Raw genomic sequence first — 22,770 nt, 5'->3', positions numbered from 1 at the left:
GACGACAGATTCGCATGAATGTTTGGAGCGAAAGCCCGACTGGTTAGGCACTAAAACATTGTTTACGTCACAATAGCTTTCCAGCTGTTTCACCACAACCTCAAGAACCTTCTCATAAACTGGAACGGTATTAATTTGTCTAAACTCTTGACATAGCTTGGTGTTCGGAACCTTCTGTACAGGGATCACCATTGATGTCTTCCATGCCTCCGGAAAAATTCCACTCGTAAGGGAGGTGTTCACAATGTCCAACAATCGATTTCCAACATGTCGTATAAAAGTTTGAATATTTTTAACTGTTTTTATTTCGGACAAAATATTCAGTATATATATTTTTTATAACATAAAAATCTTAATAATTATTGCCAAAAATAAATCAAAATCACTTTGCAGTTGCAAACCATAATTTGTACTGAAGATGTGTTAATTTCAGAAATTGTTTCATATACAGCCATGGTGTGGTCGTCGAGAATAATTTGTACATTTATATCTTGTTTATAAATAGGGTCAAAAATCAAGGAGTCCAAATTTTATTAATTTTTGTTTCACCATAGACATTTCAGTGCGATTTGGCATAACAAACAACAATATTATAAAAATGAACAATATAAACTAACACACATTTAGAGATTTATTATTGAACGTGATATAGAATACGATATAGAATGCTTAAAGGTCTAGGAATGCTTTAATCAGTTTTAAAATTTTTTCCATTAAAATCTTTAATATAATAAATCTTGAATATGCATTATTTCCAAAATAATTGATATATGTCCATAGTTGAAACTTTCGTCGACGCATTTTTGAAATTTAAATTATGTCATTCTATTTGGGAAACGCTATTCATATGGCGAAAAACGGTAATTTGACGCGAGTGCTTTCTGGTATCGATAACAATGGTGACACGGTACAATCCTAACGGCAAAATCGATCCTCCTGCTACTGCGAACACCGAAGAACAAGAGGAATAAGAAAACCGGCAAAGTTAGTACCGCCAACAACCAACAGGTACTTACAAAGCAAAAGCAGATAGCAGTAACAGAGGAACACCAGCATTGATAATTAAGAACGGTAAATTTCAGTAATGGTGATTCTTGGTTCGCGTATATATGAATGAAATAGAGTGCCTCAGGCTTCCTTCGTAAAACGATGCAAAGTTTGTATTAGTTTGTGTTGATAGTGGCTGTGAAGTGTAAAGTCTCAATGTCTATGATGTCTAGGACCCGGTCGATTACTGCCTTGTGGTTAATATTTTTTTTTTGTGTTAAATTAACACGAACGCAGGACGATTCGTTAGCGGGCAGTTTCTTGTCAGGTAAGTTATAAGTTTTACGTTGCCATGGCAATTTCTTCCGAAAGGGACTGTGGTTATTTAAAAGATCGCGGTTTTCTTCTTTTGGCGAACAACGGTACTTATAGTACTGTTATAGCATAAATATGTCGTAATAGTCGTGTTTCTTGTTCAATTCGAATTAAAATGCGATTTTTTGTAACTATGTCAACGAGTGGATAACTAGCTTTACTAGCAGCAAGACTGGACTGGTACTTGCCTTTTGGCACTACTATTACTATTGTACTTACAATCGCCTTAATTCAAATTTCAGTTCCACCTATGACAAAAAAAAGCACTTTCTGCGCCGAGTTTTACGTTGGTTGAAGAAATTTTGACCCGTCTAAATAAATAAATTGGGACTACGTACATAGCGCGATATATTTAACGACTGTAAAGTGAAACAAAACGGGGCAACCAGTGTATCTTGCGGCATCAAAAACATATCTGGTGTACACCAACAGGGGTAGTAAATTCTTCACAAAAGCATTTTCATTGATCCATAAAACTTCCCGACTCCAACCCAAAGGATAAGGCAAACACAATAAAAACGGAACATAATATATATAAAAATTCCCGATTTCCTAAAAACTTTATCATTGGCCTTTGTGCGGAAGTGTATATGAGGTTAACTATGCGATAATAGCTTTTCTTTCCCTCGTTTATCCTCGAGCGATTCAAGTCATTGAGTTTCGTTACTCGTGCTTTATTACATGAAATTTTAATGAAAACATCGACATTGTTTCAATTAAATAACTTATTTATTTATGCAATATCAGATTTCTAATATTTGGAATATTTCCCAGGGAAGAGCACTACAAAATAACGGTAGAGAAGCACTCTCTATGATAATTTTTATTGTGTCAACCCAAACCTGAAATGACAACATTCTCCGCTTATTGACCAATAAAAAGCGCCTATAATTTATTTTATACTAATCCCTGTTAGAGAAAAAATTGGAACGCATTCGAAAAGGTATCCAAAAAATAACACACTTTTAAAATAATTTTTAGAATATTTACAACTTTATGGATTTTTCACCCGCAAGTCACAAATATTAGACAGCTAGTAGCAAAGCAACTTTTTACGATTGCAACTCATGATCATTCTTCGGCGTGACTATTTATTTTTGATTTACAAATACATACTTGTAGCTAAGAAACGCTATGATCAGAAGTCATTCTTATACGTTATACCCATCGAAATTTTAAATTCCACTTACCCTGGAAAACACATTTATCACTACCACACAGCGTCAAATTTTCCGAATTATGTCATCCACAGCAACCTACGAATCAATTGGGGTTTTCCACCAAGCCACGGCTCAGCGTGGTTTCGCTATTGGCTGTCAGATGGCGCTAATTAAAATTTTGAATTGATTCGAAAAGTGGTTAAAACTCTTGCGGATATTCTGTCGCCGAAAAAAGGAAAGCTTATAATGTTTTAGGTCTTTTGGATACAATCACAAGCACGGCTGACTCAAAAGATTGTCCAGGAGTTTGCGTTCACGCATTGGCCACAATAATTTGCTACGATGTCTTGGAAGACGTAGCGTGTCCATCATCTTCTATGAAATGCTGCGTCGATTCCCCTGTTTCGAATAGTACCGAAGCAGAGGATGAGAGTACTGTGAAATTTGAAACTACAACTCTGATTAGCACTACGAATAGTACCACGAGCACTGCAAAAAGCACTGCGATTAGTACGACGACCGTAAAAACGCAAAGTTCCACGAATTCAACTCAGGTAATGTAAATGAAGAGGGTAACTTTTTTTTAAAGGTACTTTGTGAATGTAATGTGTTTTAGATAGCTTCCGAGAAAACAACCAATACCTCTGAAGTCGACGATGGTAAGTTTTACAACTTAACGCTACTTTTTGATCAAGTACAGACTCGTTTTAGCAAAAGCTTGTGCTGAAAAGCACGGTGTATGTGTAGCCGAACGTATCGCAGACTATTGCGAAGCTATCTTAAACACAGAGAATTTATGCAAAACTGGATTGCGCTGTTGCGTCTCTAGCGACTCGTTCGGGGATAAACCGCCAGCAGATTTAATAATCCCCAACAAAACGAAACCAAGCTTCACCAAAATCGAAACCCGAACCACTCCAAAACCAAGCACTACCATTGCCACCACTACAGCCCACATGGTAAAAGTAAACGTGGCGACGACTTACAGACCAAATATTTTAAAACCATGCAATGGCGAATGCGTTAGCGGATTGTACGCTTTATTTTGTGACGATATTGATACTGACGCCGACTGTCCAAACGAAGGCAGTTGTTGCATTACTACACCTCTAGTAAGTTATTTTCAGACGCCATTAGTACTAGGTCTCCTCTTGATAATTGATAATTGGCCGAGGAGACTTCTTATTTATTTGTTATATAATTCGACATCGTTCAAATGAAGGATTCTATAGGGAAGCGAGGAGTCGCAGCCCCAGTCGCCTAGACCCACCACAACACTCAGACCAACTACTAGGGATCCGGGTCCCACTTGTCCAGGGTTCTGCCTGCTAAATATAATGGCGGCATTTTGCGAAAGACCTTCAGTGTTAATACCCCATACTTCAAATTGCAAAAGAGGATCGGTTTGTTGCGATAACACCAGAACTACAAATTATACCCCAAAACCACGACCAAAGCCTCATTATCCAGTTATGGTGACTACGACAACTACAACGGATCCAAGACCAGATTGCCCAGGGTCCTGTATCGTATCGTATCTCAGTTTTACTTGCTTCAGTAAGTACTAGCTAAACCAACCGCAGGTATATTCACAAAAATAGCGATCTTCCAGGGAATGCTGAAATGACGGAGATATTTAAGTGCAGGAAAGCTGGAACGAAATGTTGCGCTCCCAAATCATTAATCAAGGAAGCAGTGGGACAAAAAGATGAACCAAACATTAATGATATACCGACCACACCATCTATTACAGGGCCATTTACTGTCCAATCTGTAACAACTCCTACCAGTAAGCACCCATTAAATTCATCAGCGAAGAACATAAATCTTCTGATTCCAGCAACTGACATTTCGAGATTGGGGACGACTCAGAAATCGCACGTCTACAGCAAATACGTCTGTGGGGTCAAAGGAACTTCCAGGATGGGTAAAGTAGTGGGGGGAGAAGATGGGGAACAAGGCGAATGGTGTTGGCAGGTAGCTTTAATCAACTCTTTGAATCAGTATTTATGTGGAGCAGCTCTAATTGGCACTCAATGGGTACTAACAGCAGCCCATTGCGTTACAAAGTGAGTTCGGACCTTTCTATCTAGCGTGGTTGCTAACAACAGGCTTCTAGTATTGTACGTTCTGGAGATGCTATCTACGTTAGAGTTGGGGACCATGATTTGACCAGGAAATACGGTAGTCCAGGTGCTCAAACTTTAAGAGTAGCCACGACGTACATCCACCACAACCACAACAGTCAGACTTTGGACAATGACATTGCTCTGCTGAAGTTGCACGGACAAGCTGAATTAAAGGAAGGGGTGTGTCTAGTATGTTTACCTGCAAGAGGAGTCAGTCACGCTGCCGGAAAGAGATGTACCGTTACCGGATATGGATACATGGGAGAAGGTAGAAATGCAATACAGACATTAAGAGATTAACAATTTTGCGTGCCTTAGCTGGACCCATTCCTCTTAGAGTAAGAGAAGCCGAGATACCAATCGTCAGTGATGCCGAATGTATCAGGAAAGTGAATGCTGTGACCGAAAAAATATTTATTCTACCAGCCAGTAGTTTTTGTGCAGGTGGCGAAGAAGGGAACGATGCATGTCAGGTAAACCGAAGTTTTTCTTATTTCAGGGTAAGTTTTATACACCAAATTCCAGGGTGACGGAGGAGGACCTTTGGTGTGTCAAGACGACGGTTTTTACGAACTGGCGGGTCTAGTTTCCTGGGGGTTCGGATGTGGGAGGCAAGACGTTCCAGGAGTGTACGTTAAAGTCTCGTCTTTCATCGGTTGGATTAACCAAATAATCAGTGTCAATAACTTGTAGCACTTCGATTTTTAACGTGCGCAAGGACTATGCTTAAATGTGGATATTTCACTAGTTTGAATTGACAACTTTATACACAGGCCAGTTTAAAAAAAAAAAAAACGAACAATAACAAACATTCAATTCAGATTGTTTTTTAAAAAGTTTTAAGTTATACAGGATCTTGGGGACTAAATCAAATTTCATTATTCATTCAACTAACGGAAATAGTGTAAAGATGTCAATTTCTTTCGTTGTCTGGCAAATAATTGCATTATTCCCAAAAACCGCGATTATTTAGATGTAAACGAGAAATGTAAATAATTTATTTAAATTCATACTAAGATTTAAAAAATTGTTACCAAATAAGTGTTAATTTTATCCATCTGTTACGTATAAGTTGATAATGGATTTTGTTTAGGTTTATTATTAGTTTTATATTTTGTAAAAAAAGACATAAGTTTAAATTAAAGTTTTCCATTTTTTTTCTCGCTTTGTACAGACTTTTCGCAAAGCCGACGTCGTCAAAGTTATTATAAAAACTGCTGTGAAATAAATTACAATAGGTTTATTTTATTATAAACAATATTAAAATTGACTACGGTAAGTTTGAAATAGTTCAAAGATATTTCGTTTAAATATTTATAATGAAAAAAAAATCAATAGACGTAAAATATAATTTAACGAAACAAACAATGCCTTCTCTATAATGTGTTTATATGATTATAATTTAAGTATATAATAAAACCATTTTCAAAATAAATTGTATAATAAAAAAATAAAAAAAAAACTTGCAGTAAAATAATTTTGACGCAAATCAATATATACAGGCAATTTTTTTCACTTGAAGCTCATCACAGTAAACCACAAACTAAATATTATATATTTAATATATGAATCAGTGCATTATATATCTGAACATACGACCGAACATTGATATATAACAGAGTAGATCTCGGGACTGGATTATCAACTATGTACAAAAATTTTACTCGGAAAGGCTTTTTTACACCAACGACTTTTAACAAAATAATTATCTAAAAGCTTACAAAATATCTATATTGTACCAAAACAACTATAATATAAATAGGCCTATATAGCGCAAGTCAACGAATACTTAGTTGCGATTTTCTAAATACATACATGCCATCTGCGGGTGTTGGAAAACGACTTCAGAATTAATATCACAATAGTAAAGCCTGTTAAGTTTCCGTTTCAGTCTGTTCGGTGATATTTTGCATCTCGGGCAAACTATTAAGCGCATGGAAAGTTTTGAGAGTTGAAGAAGAGTAGTGTCGAGTAATATTTTTATTTTAATATAAACTTTTAGAAAAATTTACACCCCGAAAAACACCCAATTGTTTGGGGGACACTCAGTACATTAAAAATTCCATTTAAAACAGTAAAAAACAAATTTTAATGTCAATAATTGTTGCACAAGACTAAAAGGAGGGAGCTAGATGATGAGAAAAAAAAAGTTACAAGAGAATGAATTATTTGTGACCAAAATTGATTGAATTTATTTAAATTTTAGTATACACTTACACTCTGAAAAACATATACTTTATTATGGGACACTCAGTATATTAAAAATTACATTTAAAACAAAAGTTAATTTCAATAATTGTTGCACAAGACTCAATAAAGCGTAATAATGAGAGAAGAGTTGCAAGAGAATGAATCTTTTGATACAAAAATTAATAAGAAACTTTTTAAATTTAATAAAAACTTTTCGAAAAATTTACAGCCCGAAAAATAACCAGTTTTTTTAACGGACACTCACTACATTAAAAATTCCATTTAAAACACTAAAAAACTAATTTTAATGTTAAAAATTGTTGCACAAGACTAAAAGGAGGGAGCTTAATCATGAGAAAGAGTCGCAGTTTTTGTAGCACACACTCAGTATATTAAAAGTGTCATTTAAAACACTATAAAACAATGTTAATTTCAATAAGCGTTGTACAAGACTCAATAAAGGGATCGAGCTTAATGATGAGACCAGAAGAGTTGCAAGGAAATGAATCCCTTGAGGAAAATTTTTACACTTCGAAAAACATTCGCTTTTTTAGAGGACACTAAGAATATTAGAAACTCCATTTAACACTAAAAAAACAAATTTCAATTTCAATATTTGTTGAACAACACTAAAAAAAGGAGCTTGAAGAAGAGAAAAGAAGAGTTCCAAGAAAATGAATCATTTGTGACAACAATTAATTGAACATTTTTTAATTGTAATATAAATTTTTGGAAAAATTTAAACCCTGAAAAACATCGATTTTTTTACGGCACACACAGTATATTAAAAATTCCATTTAAAACACTAAAAAAAAGTTAATCTCACTAATTCTTGCACAAAGCTAATAGAAAGGAACTTAATGATGAGAGAAGAGTTGAAGCATCTGAGACACAAATTAATAAGAAAATGTTCAAATTTAATATAGAATTTTGGAAAAATTTACACCCGAAAACATCCAGTTTTTTTAGGCAACACTCAGTATATTAAAAATTCCATTCAAAACAGTAAAAAACAAATTTGAATTTCAATAAATGTTGTACAAGACTGAAAAGAGGGGCTTAATGATGAGAAATTTTTCTTCACTGGTTATCTGCAAAAAACTACAATTGTCTAACACTGGAATGTGACAACACCGCAACATGCATATATGTCTAGAAATAATGGTGATTGTTGAACATGAACGATTTACAAATAAATATTGATATCGTATGTATTTGATGGAGTTAGGAGATAGCTACTGCACGGCAGCAAACAATAGCCTCATCGACCTTATCATCAACTTATACCAAACAAAGCATCACGTAAACAAGTGATTCCTAAATTTTTGTAAACAATTCGATAACCAGAACCCGTACTAGGGAATAAGTGAGTTTTTTAGACCCAGGAATCTTTTCCAGCAGGCATACTAGAAAGCGGAGGGGGCTGCGACTGGAACTGCGCTTGAGCTTGTCCATCGCTCACATGATTCAGGCTCGCATTGCCAAGGCTTGGCTGACGATTACGTTTCTTTTCCATGTTTACCTGGGCGTATAAGGGTTCCGGCTGAAAATTAAAATTTTCAATAATAATAGTCAATATAAAATCTTGTTGGTGGTCTATTTTCATGAAGTACTCGTCTCTTTGAATTAAATCCACAGCTAAAACTCTAACCACTTTCCTCTTTGTTTTTCAGAGGAAGTTTATATTTTGTACCAGTGAACAGGGATCAATTAATTAAAATACCCTCACAAAAAATAGATACATTAACTAATGGCTGTTTTATTTTTTTGTCAATTTAATTTGAGGAAAACTATTAAAAAATTAAATATATATTCCACAGAGTATTTGAAAAAAAAATGCAATCAGTGCAAAGCTTTAGTTATTTTGGAAATAATATTGATGACATATATATCAACATTTCTTCGTCAATACAGTGTCCTAATTAATTTTTAAATGCTTATCCATGCAGAGAGAGCTAAACTACATTGGAAATTTTGCATAAATTTAAAAAGAAGTCCAAATCTAGGTGGTATTTCACAAAACCAGAATTTTAGAACGTTCTTTGAAATACATTTTTTTAACTTGTATTTATTTATTTAACGATTGCTGTAGTAGTTAATATATAGTATATTATTCGATATAATATTAATTGAGATTTTATTCTTAAGTACTTTCACAAAGGCTCGTTTTTTTTTTCAAAAAATAGACCCTCAACAATCCGGTCTGACGGGTTGGAAGAATAAAACGATTAAATAAGGCCGATAGAAATCAGTTGCAAGTAAAGCGAAACAGTTGCAACGAAAAACTCTCAAAGTTCTCACAAGGTGAATGAAAAGGAGACGAGCACAGTTCTACAATTGAGAAGTTGATTCAGTAACCACTGAAATGCATATTCTTCCTACCCTGACCCTGGCTAAACCAAAACGTTAATAAGCTGGGCAGGGCCTCTCGTTTTGAGCGATGAGCGCAGCAAACCAAAGGCCCTGAGCAGCTGTAAAATACAGCCTTACCTGGGGCGCAGCCTTTTCGCCGCCCTGGGCCTTCGGTCGCCCGCTAATGCCGCCCTCCGCCTTTTTTCAACATTTTGATTACTAAATGCTACGCTAGATACAGACGACATGGCTAGATATAGAGAAGGTATAGAGGAAGACCATGGGCTTTTGTTTGTTATTTGATGATTGACTTCTTTCTGTTGTTAACATTGTGCCATTTTTACATTTTTCGTCGCGCGCGAATTCTGGTAATTGACTCGCACCGGGACTATACTTTTCAACTATCAAAATTCGATTTTGGCAAGAATAATCCAAAAATTGCACGAGTTAGTAAAAAAACCGAAACATTCTTTTATTAGCCTTACATAAAATCATCACTGATCGAAAGACCCAATCAAGAGTTTTATAGTTTACAATTGCTGACTTTGTTTTTCTCAATCGGATTAGTTGAAATTTTACATTAAGACGTGGTGCAGTCTACGATCTACAAGACGCTTTCGTCAATGACAATTTTCAAAGCAGCGTTATTTAAATTAAAAGTAACAGGCAGCGAGATAGTGAAAAACAAAAACTGCAAGACATCGAAACTTAGTTACTACAATTGTTTATCTATTACTAAATACGTAGACCTATGTCGATCTACGTGAGGCGAATGTACATCTATTTTAACCAGGTCCTCTGAAAAACTCCAATCACAAAAAGTAAACATCAGAGATGTTCAACAAATAAACACGTCATTAATGGAGATTGAATCAGAAAAAAAACACTTGACCGCACTGAAAAAACCCTGGCAAGGGCTGCCAAATAAACCAAAAAAGATACTAACCAAAACTGTTCAATAAGTATTTAAAAAATGTCACCAAAATTTACCAAGCCTGGAATTAATCGCATATTAATGTTACGACCGTAAGGATATGATTGAAAATAAGTACACCAAGTTAATAAATAAATAAATAAGAATAGCAATAAGCCAACAATATAAATCAATGAAATAAAAGACTTAACCAAAACTAAAAAATAAGTGACTTGTGACTTGTTTTTGTTCATACTGTTGATCTTCAACCAATAAGTCAAGAAACATAAGAAAGAAAGGACGAAATAACAAACCTTGTTATGGTAGACATATGCAGTTAGTGTTTTTGTGAGTGATGAGTGATTTATGGCAAAATAAATTCCTCACGCCAACCAAAAATAACCTTAATTTTATAAAAAAAAAAAATAAAAATCAAAATGTAGTCCAAACGAATTTTAGAAAAACCGATTTTTCAAATTGGGGAGTAAAATCTAGGGGAAAGTCCCATTGAAACCTGCCGCAAAAGGTGCCATCACTTAATTTCACTTAGGAACAGGGCAAAAAACAAAATAACATAAATCCTATATTCTAGGGAAGGGAATAAAATTTCCTAAAAAAAAAAAAACACTTTGACATGGGTACTATAGCACAAGTTTAACCAATGGTCTAACTGCAACCAGAAGATTTTTCATAATTTCCCTATATTAATTGACAACTTGTTTCCTAGTTCTGTTCATTTTTCTTAATAAATTAAAACCCAATGGGCATTGCAATTTTCTGACTTACTTAAGTTCCATGTGACATTGTCATGTGGTTGTGCAGTTTGGACAAATGCTTTATTTTTTGAAACGAAATAGTTTTGGTTAGTTTTTAGGCTTTTAATGGGAAAAACTGCACTACTTTTCCTGAGTTTCTAGAAGATACCCTGATGTTTCCAGGTTTTCAAGGCTACTAATAACCCAGCTATCCTAATTTTAATAAAACAAACGTAAAACTATATAAATAATAATACATCCGTTACCTGATTGTAACATTGCAAAGCCACAGCCGCCATGCCAACTGAACATCCATTAGTAAGAAAAAATTAAAACGGAAAATGTTGACCATTTGTCATGTCATTTGTTGAACAACTTCTATTATAAAAAAAAAACATTGCACCATCCCATCGCAGTCCTGCGCGTTACAATATTGTATACGAATGTACGTTTCTAAATGAGTGTGAACCTACATTCTCATTTTCGTAAGTGAGGCAGTTTATTTTGTTAGTATACTATGATGTTATGATAAAAGTAGGTACAACATGTCATTAATAATACTAGGCATTGAGCAAGTCTGTGCTTTTTAAATATATTAGTCCGGTCCAATTCACCTTATTATTAATCAAAAGCATTCAATCGCGAGTTTAACGAAATTGACACGGATGCGTGAGATATTATATGTCTGAATGAGGATGAAGGAGGGGGAGGGAGATAAATTAGAGTTACAAAAGGTCGTTTCTTAATGACTTACTGGGGGTGGGTTCGGACCAGGAGGACCAGGAGGATATGGTCGACCTATTATAGGTGCATTTTCGGGGTACGCCATGTCGGCCATCGGAATCTCGTCCTGAAACAGAAAATGAAAACGGAAAATTAATATCGAAGCGTATTTACAAACTAATCATAACCCACCCGAAATACTGGACCTCTTGGACCTGGGGCGGACCGTTTCATAGTTCGGTCTTCGTACCGTGTTCCACTTTGAGATGCCATGGGTCGATTGAGGGTGCTGTTAGCATTGTTGGGTGAATTTGGACCCGCGTTCCGTGCAGCCACCGTTTTTGTGACAAAGTCCTGAAAGCGGAACGGGTATCCAGTAAAGAAAAACTTTTTATGGCATAACGGGCCTGGCACAGACTATTTGCAAATACCTGGAACTCAGAGCCAAACAGTATAAAACAAAATTTTAAATTTCCCGCTTTCCATGAGGATCAGGTCACCATATCGATCTTTTTCTATTATATGCCAAAAAAAAAAATGTTTTTCTATTACGACCAGAACCAAACAGTTTTAAGTAATGTAAATACCGAGGGACAAATCACCAACCAAAATTGGTACACCAGATTTCACGCAAAATATGATTTCACAGATTTCACAGGTTTCAGATTTTGCGGACGCTACAAATATTTCGCAGATTTCTAAATTATTTTTGAAGATTTCACTGACAAATACTTTCTAGGTTATGTGAAAAATGGTTGTATTCCGTTTTATTTAAAAACCATTAAGTAAAAACAATATTTAAAGTTGTTTTCAAAAAGTAGGGGAGTATTTTCATCATAAATTCCATAAAGTATAAAAAGGAAGTAAACATAATATTTTCAAAACAATTTTACAAAATTTTGTTTCTTAATTTTCTTAATTCTTATCTTATGGCTTATATCTTAACCTTAACGTTAAAAATGCCAAGTGAGATAGTGGAATTCAACAAACAAATTGAGGATGATATCCTGGAAAAATTTACGTAATTATTATTTGGTCACATATTGTTTTTTTTTTTCGATTAATTTATTTATTATTTAAAGATGATTTAACTAATGGGAAGTGTTAAAAGCTTAAAATGCTTGAACTAATTTATGATTTCAGCAAGAGTTCAAAGATTTCGCAGAGCTGGTACGTCAGATTTCACGTGTGATTCACCCCGCAGTCAATACCGACGGGCAAGATAAAAATAAATAATCTCTTAAAAATATTAAGTTCAATATGTAATTATTATGAGCAAATTTAAGATTTAGTTCTGTGACTTAATACTGACTTAAACGCTTTTGACTATCCTTAAACTAAAATTCACGTCTTCTTTCTAGGACGAAGCAGAAACAAGCAATTAGAAAATATATTCACCTAGTCACTATGGTTAAATTGCATGTAACCTAAAATTTTTAAAATGATATTTGGTGTTGCTTGGCTCTTTGGTTGGGATAGTGACTTGCTCACTTAGCATAATTCCGTATTTTTTATTACCCGCATAGATTTATGGTTCACATTAAAGGTACTCCGTACTTTTAATGAATTGAGTTATCTACCTTAACCAGCACCATTGTATAATTCATAGGTGCAGAATCAGTTTGAAATTATTTATATCTACATGCCGTAAATACAAATTGTTTGATATATTACCTAACAAATGTTAATATTATTAAGTATTTTTTAATTAAAAAAAGTTAAACAAGTTTAAAGGTTAAATTCGCCATTTACCAGCCAAAATGTGCAGACTGTGACGTCATTTGTTCACTAAAACCCACCCGGCCTTTATATTTAATCTATTTAATCTATTTAATTTAAAGTGATAACGAACCTTTCACGTTTGAGTATATTCTCATAATATAAAAAAATATTTTCCTCTATATACTAAACTCAAATCAACCCGACAAGGCCCCGACACCATCAGGCGAAAGTCGGGTTCCCTATAATTGAGAATAAATCTTACCTGTTCCTTCCATCCGTGTTTTTTGTAGACGTCTCTTAGATCCTGGTGCTGCCACATAGTAAAAAGCACTTGTCCGGCGAACTTCAGCACCCTTGGGGTGTATTTCTGTCGTTGCCTTGTAATAGTCATCAGTCTTTCGACGCCGCCGGCCTCCAGAAGCGACCGGGAAAATTCGGCATTTTTCTTTATCACCTACAATTTAAGGAGGCAGACATTAAATCGGTCACAACTAGCCTTTCGACGTTAAATTACTTCGTTTAAAGTAGCTAAAACTGCTGCTATAGTGTCATCTGAAGTACCCTGATCATGCTGAGGGTTTCCCGAAGGAAGTTTCTGAACTAAGTCCCGCATGGCGTATTTTCCTATCAACTCTTTATTACGCTGATCTATTGCTAAATTTCTAAGCGCCGTCGCTACGGCACAGACTACCCTATCTACTTCCATACGTAGTAATTCTACCAAAATGGGTAGGCCTAAAATAAATATTAACCCTGTCGTTTTCAAAATTTCACTTGCGATGTAAATAATAAACCTTTTTCCTTGCGCACAGCTGCCCTTATTTCTATACTAGGCTGCCAATAGCAAGCTGCCAAATTTTGTAAGGCCCCCGCGGCTGCTTCCAGGGTTTCCGGATTCGAACAGCTATGCAATAAAGCCAAATAAGATTGCACTACTTCCGGCTGCCATAGAAGTTCCATTCCTTTCACAGGCTCGCCACGAGGGGTGGAACTCGAGGTGCCCGCCGAATTCGAAGAAGCAAAATTGCTTTCTTTCGTTTCTGACGACTGACCTTCTTTCTTCTTCTTGCTGCCACCAAAACAACCCAAATTCTCGCCTAAAATAATTACCACTTTAGTAGTTTGCACTAATTACTGCCATTACCGATTGTGTGTACCTTTCGAGGTATTAGCTGCCACCCTACTTTGAGTAGGCAGTGGGTTCTTGTCATAGTTCGGATCTTCCACTTCTTGACATCTGTATGACAAGTTTCTTAATATACAGACGCAGTTTTCAACAATTTTATTGCCTATATTGGATTTTTCTATGGCACAGCGGATGACGAACAACAACGAATCCACTAAGCCTTCACACTCCCTTAATTTTTTTCTGGCATATTCTCCTGCCGAACTGACGTTCCGCAGCACACCCGAAGCGTTTCTAAACACTGTCGACCAACATGTCTCGCCATGATTACCCTGAGGATCCCAACCGGAATGTGGAATGATAATATAAGTGACAATGGTTAAAACACCATCGTCTATAATACTTCGTTTCAAATCTTCACACGACGACAGATTCCAGATAACTCCGGTTACGAGTTCCTTAATTTCCGCTTCGCTGGACCTCCTTAAAAGGTTAATTAGTGCTGGTATGCCGCCCGCGTTTTTAATCGCCCTTTTGTTTTCGTCGTTTTGCCGGCCGTAGGACAAGTTTCTTAGTGCTCCGCAAGCATTTCGGTAAACTTCTATACTTTCGTGACTTAATAATTTAACGAGTGGCGGTATTCCACCTAGAGCTCTAGTTTTTTGTTTATTGGGGTCATCCATATAACACAAGTGTTGCAAATAGGCTGCAGCATTAGCTTTGATCACATTGTTGGGATTATTTAGGAACCCTATAACCTCTGTAAGATTGGGATCGCGCCAACGCATACCTCTTTGGTCTTCCTCCCCACCAATACTACCAGGGGAGGCAATATGAACTCTTTCGTGGGGTAATCCGACGTTATGTCCGTGTAAAGACATTTTACTTATATGCTTTTGAAGATCTTCTTCTTCAAACATTCTCATGGTAGGCCCCACAGGGACCGGACCATTAAGACTATCTACATAAGGACGTGACAATGGGGCAGCGCCATAAGGCGACGGCGAGACATATCCGTAAACCACTCCCGGGTCATCCTGGTAAGGGTCTATACCTATTGGGCCACCAGGTGATGGAGTTACCCTAAACAGAGTGGTGAATAAAATGATTGAGGCGATTTGTACACAACTGAAATACCTATAGTGCTCAGGAAGCTCATCGTATCCTGAACCCAAATATGGAGCAATAGGCTGAGCGGCCAAAGGAAGCGGGGAAGGATCCCCACTATGTTCACTAGGACTAGGAGGAGTTGGAGGCCTTTCGGTCCCAGCAGGGTACCCCATGTATGCCCCATAGGGGTTAGGATAATGGTCGAAATCCTAAAATTAAAAAAAATCTTAAAGTTATAAATGAAAAACTATTAAACATTTCAGTTCATCTTTGTAAGGTGCGGGAACTATCTTTAGGGCATACCTGATAGTGAGGATGCTGATGATATTGAGAATACATGTGGTGAGGCGGCTGTTCAATATAATCAGCGTAATGCGAACTATGAGGATATGATCCCAGAGGTACGGGTATGTACTCTCCAGGCTGTTCTCCGATTTGTTGGACTTCGCGGACAACTTTAGTCACCGTAGTAACTTGTTGCGTAGTCTGCTGTTTTTGTGTCCGAACTAAAGGCTCATCACTATGAACAGACATGTGGCTGGAATTAGGTGAGTGTTCCGAATGACCATTACTATGTGAATGATACGCTCCTTCGTTTAGTGTTGAGAAATCAGGACCCCTGAAGTATAAATAAAAAATAAACTGATTTTCCAATCCGTTGGCTTAACGTACAAGAGAAATATGAAGTGAAATGGTAACAAAAATCAGTGAAATAAAAAAAAAAGAGAAGTCTATCACCCGCTAAACTTTGAAAAATAATAAATTAAACAGATTACAATTATTTCCCCGACAAATTAAATTATGCAATTTTTTATTTAAGACTTTATATACGGTTGGATAATTAACGGGGGTCATAAATAAAAACTAACCCGGGGAATTTTAATGAATGAATCTTTCTACTTTCCAATTTCAGGGTGATAGTCTTCTCCATTGATGATAACAATATTTCAAGTCAATTTATTTTGGATAAATACTATTTGATAACAAAACATATAAATTTAAAATCATGCGAACATGAACTTACTTATAATGCTGCATTTCGGGGCCCTGTTCTTGCAAAACCCTCCTAAAACAACACAAAACTGATGATAGGTACTTACTTCTTAGATGATGAAAATAAATATAACAATGTATAACAATTTTCAATGTATAGTAACGTTTCGATAATTACGACCAAATATAATGGTTCCAACCGATCAAAGTTTCCGAAAAATCTTAAATTTTAACTTAAATAATAAAAATGAAAATATAGAGCAACTTTGGTTTTTAATTTTTAATTAAATGACATGACACGTATGTAATTGCTACCTGAATTGATCACTTTGTATAGAAAATATAACAATTATTATAACAATTTAACGACTTCATTGCACTTTTAACGAAAGCCAAATTAATTTTAAAGACTATGGGATATTTAATTGGTCAGTTTTCATAGATTTGGGGCTCTTCCAGGAGATCAAAAAAACTAAGGAGATTCTATTTTCAAGAAAAATAATTGGAGGTTTTTTGAATTTTTTGAATTTTTGCCACTTGCATGTTTTATGTGCTGAAATCATCAAGTGTACTTTTTACATTTTTTTTCTCTACGTATAGTTGTGTAAAAAAGAGACCGGAAGAATACAATGTCGACGAGAACGCAAAATCAAAACTTTTCAAAAGCACCTCATAGGTCTTATCTTGAAAATCGATCATGGCAAGTATTGGGTGTTTTTTTGCTGTCTCGTGCAATTAGCGTAAACTCCAAGAATGACGAATTTGAACCGCCAGATTGAAATACTAAAATGAAATTATTATAGGCATAATTCATTTTTTAAAACACTACTACAGTACCTAATAGGGAATGACAACTTACCTTTGTGTCACCTCAGTATGGGTAACGCTGCGTTCTTGTCTTTGTTCCACCCTCCTATTCACCAAGCTGTTAATGCGAAAGCATAGAACATTTTAGGCTAAGCACTTTTTGTTGCGAAATAGTTCTCATGCAAAATTTTTTTCAATTTAAAAAATAATTTTAACAATTACACCATCAGTGCCCCACATTACATGAGCCAGGTACCGAAATTAATGTCAGTTTAATATTGCAGCATTCACAAAGTGCTGTGTTTACGTATTAATATTAAAATAGCAGGAGGTAGATAACTACATTTATAAAAGCGCACTCTGATCACTTTAAATTCAGTCAAACACAGAGATATTTGCAAATGCTCTCTTTGAAGTTAAATTTCTGTCGCTGAAAAATTTTGATTAAAAATTCCATTCCCTTTTAGATCTCAAATGTGGAATAACATTTTACAGAAGCGTGCTTACGGCATTATTGCTCTTAAAAATCGCTAAATAACCGTAAAAGAGTTAAAAGGGAAGAACAATTATTTATTAATTTTCTCGCAACAAAGCAATTCCAGAAACGGACTTTTAAAACTATTTTATAGGTCGGGTTTTATTGACAATTAATTTAAAATACATTCACAGCTCATATGTGTTAATCACATGAAACCTACAGAGAGAAAAATGTGCAAATGTTAGAATGATGAAGAATTTATATGTCTACTACCTATAAAGTATTCTAATTCAAATGAAAGTGGATTACTTACATACAAGAGTCCAAAAGTTGACTAGCTGACATGTTTGAAGCGATGTGTAACAATGTTGTTAATTTTAAAAAGTTTCCCTGTGTAACACATGCAAAAATGATTAGTGACAATGAAAGACCTGACAAATGAGTGAATGAATGTTGGGATACATTTTGTTTAATGAAACTATATAATTGACTATACCTAGAACCTTTATAAAAAATTAACAAAAATCTAATTTCATTAATTTCTCCTTAAATGGATTATCGCCATTGTAAACATAAAATAACCTATTAAAAATTACACTTACCCTTATATGATCAGGTCAGCCTACATTCAATTCCTTATTTGTTTGTTTCACTTTGTTTATCGACATTTGCTGTATTTCTGTAAAGAGAAAAAATCGTTAAATGCGGGTTTAGGCACGAGCCTTGGGTACAAGCATAGAATTATTTTTACACTAATACTTTAAATGATTTTAATATGAATAAATACACCGAACAGTGTTGTCCACAAATTTTAATACAAATTCAGTAAAACAAGCAAATATAAGATCACTGTGACACAGCTGAGTCAAACTAGTGGGTCTTTTTTGTTTAAAAATAATTAAATTGCCGCTCTTAATTTAATACGTGGCAACCTTACAGCACTTAACATGACATACTTTAGTTATGAGCAATGTTAATTTCTGCTAGTTAATTAACGACATTTTTTGTAATTTTGCCATTTAAGCTCTATGATTAAGTTAGGCGTTGGGTATTTTGCTACAGTGTTAATCGTTAGATGTAACTCTTGCCTTTTTAATCAGCATTTGACGACTTTGAAATTTGTGAAAAGGACAGGAAATATGTTTACCAGCAGTGCTGCAAAAATGAGGAAACCCCAGAAATCATATAGTAAATCTTAGTGAATCTGTTATTGATGTATTTTATGTTTTGGAACAATTATACAAAATTATTTGTAATCTTTAAAAAAAATACTGTTACTATGCCAATTACTATTAATAAAGCATGTGTAAAATATATTTTTTAAAACAGTCCCAAACATTATAAAAAATACCACCAAAAAAGTAGATTTACATATTTTTATAAAAACTAAAGTACATATTTTTTTATTTTATAGGTAAACTTGGAACAATACCTGATTAGGTTTTAAAATCACAAAGTCTTATCATATCAACATATAACATATAACATTACAATGAATTCACAATCTGATTTATAATTAATTCTTGCTAGGATGTTCATTTCCTTCTACTTCATCCTGCTCTTCATCATCCAAAATGGTTTCTTCTTCACCTCAAGTTTTATTTTACATTCGAACAGTAATGTATAAAAGAAATAAATAACATTTGGATATACATACAGCCAAAAACCAAATAAGGGTTTTTCAGATAAAATTTACGAATTGCCACATGAACAAAGTATTCTTACCTGCATTATAACAAATTTTATATTAAAACAAATCACACATTAGCTGAAGATGTACCAGAGTTAGGCACTGGGTCTAAAATTGTAGATCAGTTCCATTTTGACGTCCGCTAACAACTTCACTACAGTGGACACTAAACTGATAAATCATTATTACTTTGCAAAATATAGGGCAATCTTTTGACTTAAGAAAATTTTTTAATAAGCTAGACAGCCAGATAGCATTACCTATACCACAAAAATAAAACACATTTCAACAAATTACTTTATTTTATAACGACAAAACAAAAGAAAAAAGAAACTAATCGCTATTTGGTTTTGATATCTTTTCTTTTTATGAGTCAAGTTATTTCTAAATTAGCAATTTGTTAAATGTGATAAGATTGTAATGCATGAGCAATTGGTAAACAGAGAAGGATCAAATATTACGAAAAGTTTACTAAGTATTGGTAGTTTTAATACTTTAATACTATTTTTTAAATCTGGATAATAAAATTTTATGCAGATGCTGTCACCCAGATTGTACACATATGATCTTTACTATCATCAATGCAAAACCTGAACAGGTTTTCAACAAATTTTAATAAATTCAAAATGAAGGATTATGAAGTTGAACTGTTGGATTTATATCATTATCGGCGTAACGAATTGCTATAGCTCAAAATACATAAATACAAATTTCGGACTAAATTATTGATAATTTAATGCTAAATAATTAATGATTATATGAAAATTGTATTAAATACTCCCTCATTAAAACCCAAACAAAACTGAATTATTTCCGAAATAATATTAATGTTGGAACTAATTTACAATTAATAGAGTTAACTCGTAATACAATGATCCTTCACTTAGTACAATATAACGTACAATTTGCTCAGCGACTATGAGATATGTTTGATTATTATTATCACAAAAGTAGAGTAGAGAGAGTAGAGCAATAGTTTTTGAAGGATATCAACTCTAATAAGCTGTTTTGTGAGGATTGATGGTGCATAATGTACCTAAATTTTTGACAGAAATTTCATTTAAATGTCCTGCTCTATCATTCGCTAGGTAGGTATTCACCCGCAGGGAATATTGTAATTTCAGTTTGGTGACCAACAATTTATAAAATAGACATAAGGCGGTTTATTCGAGAATTCATTATTTTTACGAAGATAAATACCAGGGAAATCTGAGTTCATGGGGCGGGGCTAAGACTGTTTACATTCTACATCAGGAAAGTAGCCCTACGGTATTCTAACGCTGAAACGGACGTTCAATAACACACAAACATCTAATCGACTAACGATATTAAAAGCAGTCAAAAGAAGAAATAGGTCCTTAATACTTAAACAAACAATCTACAAATTCACAAACCTAACATGTTTTTTAATTTAAGCCTTGGAAGGTCACAGAGCACAGGTATAATGGAGACTACGTCACCAATAATACCGCCACTAAACGTTGCCTTGTTTTCGCTGCAGTTTCTTGAAGGGTTATCACATCGCAAAAAACTAAAACGTTTTTGAAAATTCACCACTTACGCCGGCGGCACTGTCAAATACATATATTTTTCACTCTTCCGATGAAACTTTTTACAGCTATGCACAGTTTTGCTTATGGCTTAAACAGACAGATATTCGCTCCTGCTCCCACTCCCATCCCAAGTGCATGCTGGGTAAATACTCGGATATCGAGTTGTCATTGGCTTTTTACGTATTTTTCCGTCAAATTTTCGAAGTTACGTTTTCTGGAGACATTATTTGAGTTTAATAAGTAGTTGAAGACGAAGAGTTTATGTCAGCAAAAAGAAATTTTGAGATTAGATCTCATTGTTGCCTTTCAAATATCCTTAATTTGAAATGACCGCTTCTTTGGTTAAATGATATGGGCATGTTCGGGGATATGGGATGGTAATTTAGAAAAATTAAAACGACAAATGCAGTTTTTTAAGGAAAATGCTGCGCTTTAACGGAATTTATTCTATAGGAAGTGTATTTAAAATATTCATCATATTTTTGAAAATAAAAAAATTCTGAACGCGGTCCGATGAAACTGTGGTGCAGTTTTCTTTTTAAATAAAACTTTGATGCCATCATAATGTTGACCTATTGTTTGAATACGTAATATTGGAGTTACGTATAATTCAACTAATTTCATCATCTTCACAAACGCACGCAAGGAGGTCTATGACTCGCGCGACAATTCACAATTCCTTTAGTTGGGGGCTATTACCATTTAGCTATCGCTTGATAGATGGCGTCACCAATTCCGATTTAAACGTTCTGTGATTTAATAAATTCGTTTAAAGAAGAAATGATTCTTGTATGTTAAAGATAATGGTGTAAAATATTTATATTGAAATTTTAGGTAAGTAAACGTTGTTGAAACGAGGCATCTTTTTTCAGCCCAGCACAAGTTTTGAGGCTAGGCAACTGCGAAATCCGGTCTGATTAAAATTAATTTCGTACTATATTTTCGTATTGCAAAGAAAGACTAACTATATTTTTTGAAGGAAGGTTTAGTTTCGGAAATTTTTTAGATCAATCATGATCAAGACAGCCACGTGCACTGTCCTTATAAGTGGCACGTGATGGTAACAGAGGTTAGGTTTGTTATTTAATAAATTGCAATATTTTTTTTAAGCTGTGTGCTTTTATGCTTTTACTGTGTGGTTTTCGTGCGAATCGTGTGTCAATAATATGACAGTCAGCATGATTAAAAAACGATTTCTCCGTTTAAAGAGCAGCGGTTAGCATTAACAATGGATCGGAAAAACCAAAACCACTGGCTTGAGATTCGTATGACGTAACTTTTAACTTCAGCCCGTCATAAAAAAATGTAAATGCCGTATTAGCCACATGTAATACTACCCGACAACGGTTTACACAAGATTGACATTTTCGTAATAACTTCATATGTGTAGGTAAGACGTTATTTTCCAACGTTTGATTTGCTAAAACAAAGATTTATTGGCATTCTTTAAACACCTTTTACTGCTTTGTAAATCATAAGCTGTACCTAGTGTCGTTAATTTCGCTTGAAAATTGGCAAGTTTTAAAGTCGCCTCGTTTACAGTTCTATAAGATTTAGTTTGTGATTCGGTGCGTCTTATTTTAAATATATTTTTATTTTGAATAAATCGGAAACAGTCTGGAATACGAGGTAGATTCGCTGTAACACGTACAATATTAACAAATTGGATATTTTAACGTTGACGTTCACAAAAATCGTACCCTAAAA

At 34.6% G+C, this 22,770-nt stretch overlaps 2 protein-coding genes across 9 annotated transcripts; one reads left to right on the top strand and one right to left on the bottom strand.

Annotated features, from left to right (window-relative positions):
* The first annotated feature begins 1,004 nt into the window (after positions 1-1,004).
* On the top strand, positions 1,005-5,776 carry LOC132708614 (protein masquerade). Of its 2 annotated transcripts, XM_060681050.1 has the most exons (10): positions 1,005-1,315; positions 2,778-3,076; positions 3,139-3,181; positions 3,234-3,634; positions 3,755-4,079; positions 4,135-4,311; positions 4,363-4,591; positions 4,642-4,919; positions 4,970-5,124; positions 5,177-5,776. In XM_060681050.1, the coding sequence occupies exons 1-10, from the start codon at positions 1,204-1,206 to the stop codon at positions 5,342-5,344; spliced, it is 2,187 nt and encodes a 728-aa protein (XP_060537033.1). In that variant the 5' UTR covers positions 1,005-1,203; the 3' UTR covers positions 5,345-5,776. The 2 variants fall into 2 exon arrangements, with proteins under 2 accessions (XP_060537033.1, XP_060537032.1); XM_060681049.1 differs by having other exon boundaries at positions 4,135-4,591.
* A 149-nt stretch (positions 5,777-5,925) lies between these two features.
* LOC132708613 (catenin delta-2) lies at positions 5,926-21,174 on the bottom strand. Of its 7 annotated transcripts, XM_060681044.1 has the most exons (13): positions 20,905-21,174; positions 18,423-18,499; positions 17,395-17,460; positions 16,567-16,608; positions 15,846-16,161; positions 15,570-15,751; positions 14,464-15,515; positions 14,101-14,403; positions 13,821-14,041; positions 13,569-13,760; positions 11,777-11,938; positions 11,616-11,711; positions 5,976-8,384 (listed from the first exon to the last, which is right to left on the bottom strand). In XM_060681044.1, the coding sequence occupies exons 4-13, from the start codon at positions 16,578-16,580 to the stop codon at positions 8,217-8,219; spliced, it is 2,706 nt and encodes a 901-aa protein (XP_060537027.1). In that variant the 5' UTR covers positions 16,581-16,608; positions 17,395-17,460; positions 18,423-18,499; positions 20,905-21,174; the 3' UTR covers positions 5,976-8,216. The 7 variants fall into 7 exon arrangements, 6 of the variants coding, with proteins under 6 accessions (XP_060537025.1, XP_060537027.1, XP_060537026.1 ...); XM_060681042.1 differs by lacking the exons at positions 18,423-18,499; positions 20,905-21,174 and adding an exon at positions 18,134-18,349 and having other exon boundaries at positions 5,926-8,384; XM_060681043.1 differs by lacking the exon at positions 17,395-17,460 and having other exon boundaries at positions 5,978-8,384.
* Between the last annotated feature and the right edge of the window lie 1,596 nt (positions 21,175-22,770).

Source organism: Cylas formicarius, unplaced genomic scaffold, assembly GCF_029955315.1.
Source record: "Cylas formicarius isolate icCylForm1 unplaced genomic scaffold, icCylForm1.1 PGA_scaffold_12__32_contigs__length_19106922, whole genome shotgun sequence".
Classification (NCBI taxonomy): Eukaryota; Metazoa; Arthropoda; class Insecta; order Coleoptera; family Brentidae; genus Cylas; species Cylas formicarius.
Note: the sequence above shows the minus strand (reverse complement) of the source record. Positions and strands in the feature narration are given on the sequence as shown.

Excerpts from the sequence above, each read along its gene's own strand:
- LOC132708614 (XM_060681049.1), top strand. The coding sequence starts at position 1,204 with ATGTCTATGATGTCTAGGACCCGGTCGATTACTGCCTTGTGGTTAATA. Across the intron at positions 4,080-4,134 it reads TCTCAGTTTTACTTGCTTCA|GGAATGCTGAAATGACGGAG; the intron begins GTAAGTACTAGC and ends GCGATCTTCCAG. Across the intron at positions 4,920-4,969 it reads ATATGGATACATGGGAGAAG|CTGGACCCATTCCTCTTAGA; the intron begins GTAGAAATGCAA and ends TGCGTGCCTTAG.
- LOC132708613 (XM_060681042.1), bottom strand. The coding sequence starts at position 18,165 with ATGTCAGCTAGTCAACTTTTGGACTCTTGTAT. Across the intron at positions 17,461-18,133 it reads CAACTTTTGGACTCTTGTAT|CTTGGTGAATAGGAGGGTGG; the intron begins GTAAGTAATCCA and ends TCGCATTAACAG. Across the intron at positions 13,761-13,820 it reads TTTTAGCTACTTTAAACGAA|GTGATAAAGAAAAATGCCGA; the intron begins GTAATTTAACGT and ends CTTAAATTGTAG.